At 39.1% G+C, this 9729-nt stretch overlaps 1 protein-coding gene across 1 annotated transcript in view; it reads right to left on the bottom strand.

The window, feature by feature from the left end:
• SLC1A7 (solute carrier family 1 member 7) overlaps positions 1 to 7735 on the bottom strand; it is a 58578-nt gene extending 50843 nt beyond the window's left edge. The window contains exon 1 of the mRNA XM_009683260.2: positions 7621 to 7735. Coding sequence (XP_009681555.2) covers positions 7621 to 7664 — 44 coding nt within the window. The 5' untranslated portion in view covers positions 7665 to 7735. The remainder of the gene's footprint in view (positions 1 to 7620) is intronic.
• Between the last annotated feature and the right edge of the window lie 1994 nt (positions 7736 to 9729).

The raw sequence follows: 9729 nt of genomic DNA on the forward strand, positions 1-9729 counted from the left end.
GTGACCATATTAGGCACTGATTTATATTCATGGTAGAAGATTTAAATTGCAAATTTCAGTACCAGCCTCAGACTGTTTGGGTCAAATTTTTCATCCCTAGAGAACTGTAAGCTCATAAAGTAAAACAGACAAATACTCTCCAGTTTGTGGTGTGTTATCAGTTTCATCCACAGCTGACATCAAGCAAAGCAGTGCGTGACAGAATTTACCCAAGCTAATGGTCTATCTCACAATATCTTTTTAACCAAACCCTAAACTCTCAAAGAATATGCTGTTCTGCGAAGTTATTTAGGGCACGTCTGCACAGATGACTGCAGACAGACATGAGCTCAATCTGCCTTTGCTCTGAGCTGCCAAGACTGGTCTAGAAGCCACGTAGCCACATTAGCCCTTCACATATGAGCTTGGGCTCAAAGCCACACTAATGCAGCTTCCAGCCTGGAGCTGGCACATTTCTGCCAGGCTTGGTTCATGGGATAAGTGTGTCCACATCTGCTTGCACCTAGTGTACTATAACATCCTTTTACAGAGTTTATACAGTTATCAACTCTTCAAATTTAATTAATGAGTCCTGAAAGGCAGATTTTGATATAGCACAGTAGAGCTGAACAACAGAATCCCCATAAAACAGAAAGACAAAGAAAGAGCAATATTTTTCATTAGTGGGATGTTAAAATGCCAGCGCTTTCCCCAAATAAAGAGAGCTGAGAAAAAAACATTATACAGGGAAAAAAAGTACTTTAATGGAGTAGTTTCCTAATTAAATACTAAGTTTTAACAGCATGAGTAAGAATGACCCAGCCAGGAATCCGAGCAGAAGGATAAGGGATTACAGAACTGATGGTATTATAGACAGGAATCCCCTTAAAGGAGGGCAGTTCTTATATTTAGCATATCACATTTGATTCTGCCAACAAAGACCCACCAGTATCAATATTTTATTCCTAACCCCAAACAAACCCTGAAATAAATATTAAATTTTATTAGCCTACGTTTGTTTGTATCAGGCATAGTATACCTGGAGGAATGAGCTTTATAATTTATCAAAATCCTGGTTAAAGCAGTTGAGGAAATAATTTTTTTTTAATATATTCTGTACATGGAAAAGGATCAAATCTCAGTTGCACATTTCTTAAATATCTAGAAAACTGCTATTTGTGAATTTTAAAAAAGCCCTTATAATTAGTTCTAAGGTTAAATGAAGCAAACTGCTCTCTCTAAAAGCAATATTCATTGGGGTTACAAGCATGTTCAAAGCAAATCTAAGGCAGCTAAATAGTTAAATTCTGTTCTGACAATTCTTTCCCACAAGTAGTCTCACTGCTCACTATTAATAATAGTCTTGGAAAACTGGGCCATATATTTATCACCAGATAAAAAACTTAATCACATAAACAAGAGGGTGTTGAAGTAAGGGACCCAGTTTTCTACTAGTAGAAAACAGAAAGACATCTGAAATAAATACAGAGAACTGAATAGGTCAAATTTTCGGCTGGTGTGATCTGTAACTCTGGTGTTAGCTAGCTTTTCTGAAGAAACATGGCTGATGCAGTCAGGCTTTGTGTGTGTGTGTGTGTCTATGTACACCCTTGCTAATAACATCTTAATTCATTTTTCTGTCAAATGATAATAGAGGGGATGTATGTCTTAGAAGAAGAGAATTAAGTTCCTGCAAGGTCTGTGAAACTATATGGCCGAATACAGGACAGAAACCATTGTGTGCTTCCATTACTATCTTGACGCCAGAACCCATGGGCTGCAAGCCCCGTTTCCTCCTCAGCTTGCCTTACAGATCTGCAGCATACATGTTTTGCAATTCATCTTCAAAGACGCAGAAAGTCTGATGAATCTGATGTACTCTGCATGCACAGAGAGCTCTGTGGCATGCATGCTGTGAAGCCAGACTTTGTCTCCTATAGAGTCGTTGGCACATGTGCATTTTGAACAGACAAGGAGACTCGAATTTCCGTTCTCAGGTAAATGCCACAGTGTAAGCTCTCTGCCTGCTAGAAAGAATCCATGCCAAAAAGAAGCATTATAAATGCCTCAGCATGGTAAATTTTTCAGTCATTGTTGCTTCAAAACGTCAGTCACAACAAAATAGGAAGCTGTAGAAAACCAGGTTTCACTAACAGCCTCCTCAAATACTTCTTTACTCAACGCAGTTATGCTTATTAAAAATCAAAGTTCTGGTCCACTGGAATTAGCTCAGTATGAAACTGGTAACATGAGGTGAAAATCACAAGGAAGGGAAAAGGTCCAAGGACAAAGACGCTCCAAAGCGAGCTGACAGCACATGAGTTACTGTGCACTAACTGCCAGCACACCTGGCCTACATTCAAGTCAGGCCTTGTGTATTATCACTGCTGGCATAGGGAATACTTGGCCAGAGTGTTTGTATTATCTTTAGCAAACATGAGACGATATTGATGGGAAACTTGAGTGTTTGTTTCTCTCCCAGCTTTTTTGCTTAGTGTGGAACACAAAGACATTAACATTACATTTAATTGTTTCAAGTGCTTAGCATTTGAGACATTAAAGAGTAGCTCAGATACTCCAGACAATCGGTTTGTCTTGACAGCTTTAGCTGCAGGTGAGGGATACATCTGACAAAATAAAGGTTATAACTAAGTATACTCAAAGAGAGTAGAGATTTTCTTATTTGCTGGGAGGGTAACACTGTTAGAAAATGCCCAGCATGGCCTCCCAAGTGCAGAAGTCCATACTGTACTTGAATGACTATGAACACTTCTGTAACCGTTTGTATTTCCTTAGCCTTCTAGACAGAGCCATCTCCTGGCTAAAGAGTGTAATACAGCACTGTGCCTACACATGCCGGGAAATCACTTAGATGGAAAGAAATGAGACTTAATAAATCTGAGTACTTTGGACCAGCTGATCAGCAGATGCAGACCAGCACATCCGAGTACCTGGATCCATGCTTTTTTAAATATATCAGAGGATTCAGTGAAGAATGCACTGAAAGAAGAGGCACTTCTGTCACTGCCAAGTTTGTGTGTGCTTACTTGAAAAATTAAGTTATCTGCTGAAGTATTTTGAATATAATGGAGAAACTATATTTATCATTATCTGCACCGCAGTAGTCATCAAATGAGGATCAAGGCCTCGGCCCCAAAGAGTAGAAGTCAGGGAACTTTAGCTCTTCTGCAGCAGATCTTTCAGACTTGTTGAGGGGATCCCCTTGTCCAACTGCTGTACAAACTCAGGCAGAGTCTGTGCATACATGGGAATTCAGATTTGGCTCCTGCTCTCTCTGGGATTTCTTAATGCTCTCATTCCCAGGTTTAAAAATAGTACTCTATGTGTATACACATAATAAGCACTGTATATCTGGTAACAGTAGGGTCTAAAATTTGACCTTGGAACATTCCCCTAGTGAGTATTCCTAGGACAGATTACAAACTCTGTCAGACTATTTCTTACCATATCTTATTCACATTCTACAATATATTCTCAAACATAGCATGTATTTCTCGAAAAGTCTGGACCTTTCTTTCTAATGTTTTCACATCATGAGTAGTAAACTTAAATAGACACATATGATCTTATTTAATTCTGAGCATATACAGGGCTCAGTCTTGCTTCATGACAATGCTGGCAACTAAAAAATTAGGCCAACAGTCTCAGAGAGGAAGAGCCATTTCCTCTGAAATACAAACTATTTCATGATTCTATTCCTCATCTTCTTCCCTTTAAACTGCCTCAGAAAAATGATTTTGCAGTAACTTGCCCATTGTGCATTATTTTCTAATTTCAATGTACTCAGACTGTGGTTCCAGAAGAGTCTTAATTTCATTTTTTTAACTTAAGAATTTTAATATTTAAGCATTGTTTCCATTCATCTTGTGATGCGAATCTTTTTCTCAATTTCCTTGATACTATACAGAATAATAAATTTAGGGAAGACCCTTAGAGTAGCTTCCTTTTGGTGCAGTGTCTGGCTGGTATGGTCTCTCCTTTTAGGAGCCCTAACATTTCTCTTTAAAAATATTTATTTTGCATGTGCATGTGTGGACACACAAACACACACATGCACACATTAAGGAAAGTGAAAGATACTGTCAGTTTAAGCTTTATCCCACTTTTCTGCTAGTACATTCACCATCCTGACCTGGAACTACCAGAAGAGTGAGATTTTTTTGTGTCTTTTCAATCCTTGAGGCAAAGGAAAATAAACAGTGTTCATGTGGAACTGAGGTGTCGTATGAGCTATAAGGCCTGCCAACTGGAATCCCCGAGCGTGTTGCAAATGTCAGTGTTTTAGGGATTCTCACAATTGACGGTGATGGGCACTTTCTTTCAGGGTCATAGCAGTGGTATGAACCCCCTGGTCAGAGAACTGACTTACACTGCGGGCTCCATACTTGCCTAAATCTGAAGAAGTTAAAATTACTTCTCTTGTATCTTATAGAAGTGTCCTAAGTGATCTGGATGGGGACATTTTCTACCACATTGGTAGAACCTCTGCTGCTGTGCAGGGGTAGATGCAAGATAATGGAGAAAGAGTGATGAGCAGCATCCCAGAACTTTCTTGGGTTGAGCCTTTCACCTCTTTGCTGAGATTCTCTACCGAGTTGCTAGTAGAAGTGGCGTCCTTTGTTTTATGGGTACCTGTTGTCGCCACTGAGAACAGCAGACTATATACACAAGACACACAGCGGATAGTAACAGTTACAAACAAGGCTAAAGCTCAGGTAGAGGACTGGGGCAAGCAATGTACTTCTTCCAGAGTCGCTGTATGATGTTATGAAGCTTGCTTAGATAACCGGATAACTGACACAATATCAGCCTCTATCCTTAATGAAGGTCCTTGTCACCACCAAAACCTCATGTAAGGCTCATGTAAGGCTCAAACTGGCAGGTTAGTTTTACTGGTGGTTGCTTTTTCAAGACTTTTCTGCCAGTGGGAAAAGAAAAGGTAAGACCACAGGTGACAGAAGACATCAGGAGCAGAGACAGGATCACTGGAAGCATTGAGCAGATGAGTAAAATTTGCGATACAGCACTTCTGGGTACTGTGATTGAATTACATAAGACAAGGAAGCTACTACAAGGAAATCTCCTGGCGTTTGACTAATTTGTCCTTGAAGGCAATGAACTTTTTAAATAAACATAAACATAAATAAACATAATTCAGTCAAAGATACCTGACTACATCATTACTTTCTCCTTCCTAATGGAGACAACATGCACAATTCCTATTTACTATCTAACTATATAACCATCCAGTCAAAAGAGGGATAGTATAATTTTCAGCCACCTCTGTTTAAGGCTGGATTTGTGCTAGTGACTCATAAATGAAAGATTTTCTAGCCTATTATCAGTCTTCTCAGCCACCTTTTACTCCTGCTGCAGTCCTTCAGGATAAACTCTGGACTTGGAGATAGGGTATTTTGGATTGAATGCCTCGCTTAATCCTCCTTTCCTCTCACCCTCCTTTTTCTTTACAGATAATTTTGTACTTGTTAAAGGAAAAACTTGCACTAACTTCATCTAGGGCATAAGATTAGAGTTTTTTTCAGGATGCTGTATCCCTGGCTTTTGTAAACAAGAACACAGAGTAATTTATAATATAAATTAAGTGATAGTACTCCCACAGGGCAGGCTGAGAATATTCCAATTCCAAGAAGAAATTTAGTTTAAATGTGTAAGTAGACTGTTAAAATATAGAGCCTTCATTTACTGATTTTAGGAACTGTATATGTAGAAAACCTTGTGCTTGTTCTTAAAAAAGAAAAAAAGGCTCTGTATGGGAATGTATTTACATCTGGAATATCTTTTGTTTGCAAAAACAATAGAAATTTCAGCAGGCAATAGCAAGCAATGATTAGTCTGCTGTATAGGGAGACAGACTCACCCTGTCTTGCAAGGACAGCTAATCCCTTTGAAGATTGCTTCACTAAGTTCCTTCTCACTCTTCCTCAGAGGGTGGAGTTCATCCTTTCTAATAGTATGACCCAGAGATTCGTTCCTGACACATCCATAGATAACCTATAGCTACTACAGGCTATGTCAGAGCAGCTCTTCACCAGGGTGCTGCTTCTCCTCCTGGCATCTCTAATAAAAAGTGGGGATTGAAAGAACTGTAAATTTTAGGGAAGGACATGTGACTTAGCTCAAACCCTTTTCTCTCTTTACTACATCACTTCCTCATGTGAGATTCTCATTTTCCTTGGAAAACTCTGCTTTGACATCTCAAAAACATCTCTGTATATGTTGTCTTGACTTTCTCTAGCTGCATGGAACAGAATCAAGATCTAGACCATTCATTCTGCCACGAATGAAAGTGGTGCTGTTCTGCCTTTAACGTAATAAGGAATCACCAAAATACGCAGGGGGAAACCTGTGGCAAATGTTGCAGATTACCAGTATGTATTTAGTATATATGAGTGATCTGCTATTAATATTTGTGTGTGGAAAAGTCTGTAACATATATAATACACAAGTATGAAAGGTATACTAACAGCTTATTTTCTTTAGTATTATTTCCATAGTGTTCACTGCAGCACATATTAGCTGTGTTGCCCTCTACATACTGCATTGTATTGCACATTTGCCTATATTGACTGGTGCACTGGAGGTAAAGGCATCCAATGTAAGCTTACATAACTCAATTCCAACAGTCAAATAGATGTTAACTCATCTAGTTTCCCTTACAGTTACTTCTTCCCTCTCAAATATACCCCAGTGGAAAAAAACAAATAAAAAATTGTTTGAGAACCCAGTTCTTCCTTACGACTTGCCTAATTTATTTTAGTATGCCTTGCTGAAGGTCTTATTTGAGCCACCTAGCTAGTACTAGCTAGTACTGCTGTCAAAGATTCACACCTACTTTAAAAAGTCTATTCTTACTTCCAGTTACTTTCTGCCAAAACCAAAAGTTCTCCCATTTTGCTGAAGCTGTTTTTACTTCACAGTGTTATTTAAAGTGAAATAGAGACACTGTAAGAAAAACAACATATACCCCTCACACCAGTTATTGAAAAGCGTATTTCATGAATTCCTGGAAAAAGACAGAAATACTATTTCAAGAATATTTTAAATGTAATGTATTACATTTTTTAAAGTGATTTATGAGTCTGATTTTCAATGTGCTTACATTCCAGCTGAAGTCAGACATATATTAGTTCACTAATGGACACATCCCCCCTCCCCCTATATTCATCATAATGCAGCAAATCTCTCAAAATACTGCAGAAGATTATAAGCTAATGGTGCCATTTCATCTTACTTGCATGGTGTATTATTTCAATTATTTTGATTTAAGGGAAGCTTTTTTGGTATGGTGGGTTATTGATTCCATACCTTTAACTTTCAGTTAGCTTCAAGGAAAAAGTTCTCCCATTAAAAAGAAAGAAGAAAACATCAATTAAAAAACCTTGCCTTTAAGCAGCTACTATCTGTATGAGGTACTGTGGCAAAATGTTCCCAGTGATTAAAAAAAATTTAAAGCTCTCTTATAGCTATGACTGTGCAGCTGTTAGTAGTGGTCTTGGCACTTGGACATTAACTTAAAATCTTAAAATCAAAATAGTGGTCACGATATGCCGTATTTAGGGAACTTCAAAAGTTATTGGAACAATCATTGTCCTCTCTTACCTTGAGACAACCAGCGGGAGAATCAACATTTTCAGCATCCTCATCAGTAATTCACCAGGGAACTGGAAGTAACTGATTTCCTACAAATATATGGAGAGATATTTATTGTTTTAAGATAAAGAATATCTGTCTTCATGTGTTCTGCAACAGCTGTAGGTCAAGTGATATGATCAGATAATATTTGTGAAATTTCCAACTCTGGTACACCAGGTGGCAAAGATGGTAGGCTTTAAAAGATTGCTTTAAAATGAATTAGATTACATAATGCGTTGTAATTCAACAAACTGCATTGTTCATCCCTTTGCAAAAGCAGGAAAAAATGAAATATGCCATCTCCTGAAGACTACTGTTACGAGGTTCCTCCGTATAATCCCTTCCTTCTGCATTTTGCGTGTTTTGCCAGATGTGTATGAACCTACAGCTTGGACACAAAAGAATTTCAGACTGAGGTTAGTGGTAGTAGAACACAGAATGGTTTTAGTTATCACATTTACTTAGTGCTATATATTTTTTAATTGAGATGTATATTTTCTGCTGAGAAAATGCATTCAGCAATGCGTGCTGCCAAGTCTGTCTAGTCTGTTAGACTAATACAGCAGTAAGAAACGAGCACCTGCAAAGAGATTAGTTGGAGTATGCTAGAGGAGAAACCCCCAAGTGACTTTAACAACGTAGTCTATAAGGACAGGAAATCCCAAATCGATTAATATGAAATACTATTGGTGTAATACAAACATTTGTACTTCTGTATATCTGAAGGTTAAAATTATTCCCAGTGTTTTGTTAAGACATACATGTTTTGAACTAATGTAAGATCTGATGGAATATCTTGTGCTGCCAGTTTTAAATAGGCAATATTCTAAAGATATCTATTACATGCTACATTTCATCCAGTTTAAACACCCAGTATCATTATCCAACTTGCAACACTATAAAGTGGTTATGTGAGACTTACTAGGTACCTTAAAAACTGGAACCATTTGACTTTGCAGTATATATGGTTTGAAAATGTGTGAAAGGACTCAAAGGAACAGGGTAGACTACTGTAAAAAAATTTAACAAATACACGTACATGCTTTTAATCTTGAAAAGTCCATCCTGAAGTTCCTCAAGTTGCTAATGCCTTTAGTTACATAAGCACGGTATTTTCTCTGCAGCGACACACTCTGTCACCCCACACGTACCTGCTGAGAGAGCCGCCTCGTCCTCAGGAAGAATCCAAGAAGACAGCCCACCGTGACCGAGAGCACCGAGAGAATGAGCAAACCGTTTCTTTTACAGACATCCTTGACCCGAGCGAGGATTGCATCAAAAGCCACTGCCATGCTGCCCTCGGTGCTCTTCGGGGAAGAACCAGCATCCCACGGAGTGGGAATTCGCCAGCTCCTCCCGTTGGAGGGGACCGCTCTGGCTCTGCACAGATCAGATCAAAGCACTCCCAGCGCTGCGTAGCTGGCCTGCAAGGTCACCCCTCTGCCAATAGCCACCAAGCAAGCAGTTGGCATTATTGTTCCAAATTAATACTGACAATCCTATTACTGAATACATCATTAAGAACCTGGAAGGAGATTAGGCAGCTCTGGAAAACTAGAACAGAATGCAGCGGCATTGCTAAAAGAAGCTCGGTTCCAAGCAAAGTGGCACCCTGGGAAGAAAGGTAGCGTTTGAGCGTGTTCCCCCGTATTCCCAGTTTGGGGTCTGACCATCCAAACCTAACGAGGGAACAGCAGGCGTTAAGGCCTTCAAAATGGTAAAAGCAACGTCACCGTGTAGCTCCTCTAAAGGGCAGCGCAGGTAAGGTTGGGAACTGGACTATCACAGCAGGGCGAGCGAGGTGAAACTGAGCTTCATTAACTAAAGCAGGCTTGTGGGGTTTTTTTTTTTTTTTGGTGCTGAGTAAATAAGACTATATGAGAGACTGAATGAGCAGAATAAGAGCCATATATCAAACAGGAATTACCACTATCCTGAGACTTACAAGGACACTCCCTGGCCTTTGGCAGCTATCTGGGAAGTGCAATGATTTCACTTTTTCTCCTATACTATGTCGATTGGAGCAGGGCCCATTTACTTTCAGAGGATTATCAGACTAAGCCACACGGATTGTTT

The sequence above is a fragment of the Struthio camelus genome, chromosome 8 (genome assembly GCF_040807025.1).
Source record: "Struthio camelus isolate bStrCam1 chromosome 8, bStrCam1.hap1, whole genome shotgun sequence".
NCBI classification, from domain to species: domain Eukaryota; kingdom Metazoa; phylum Chordata; class Aves; order Struthioniformes; family Struthionidae; genus Struthio; species Struthio camelus.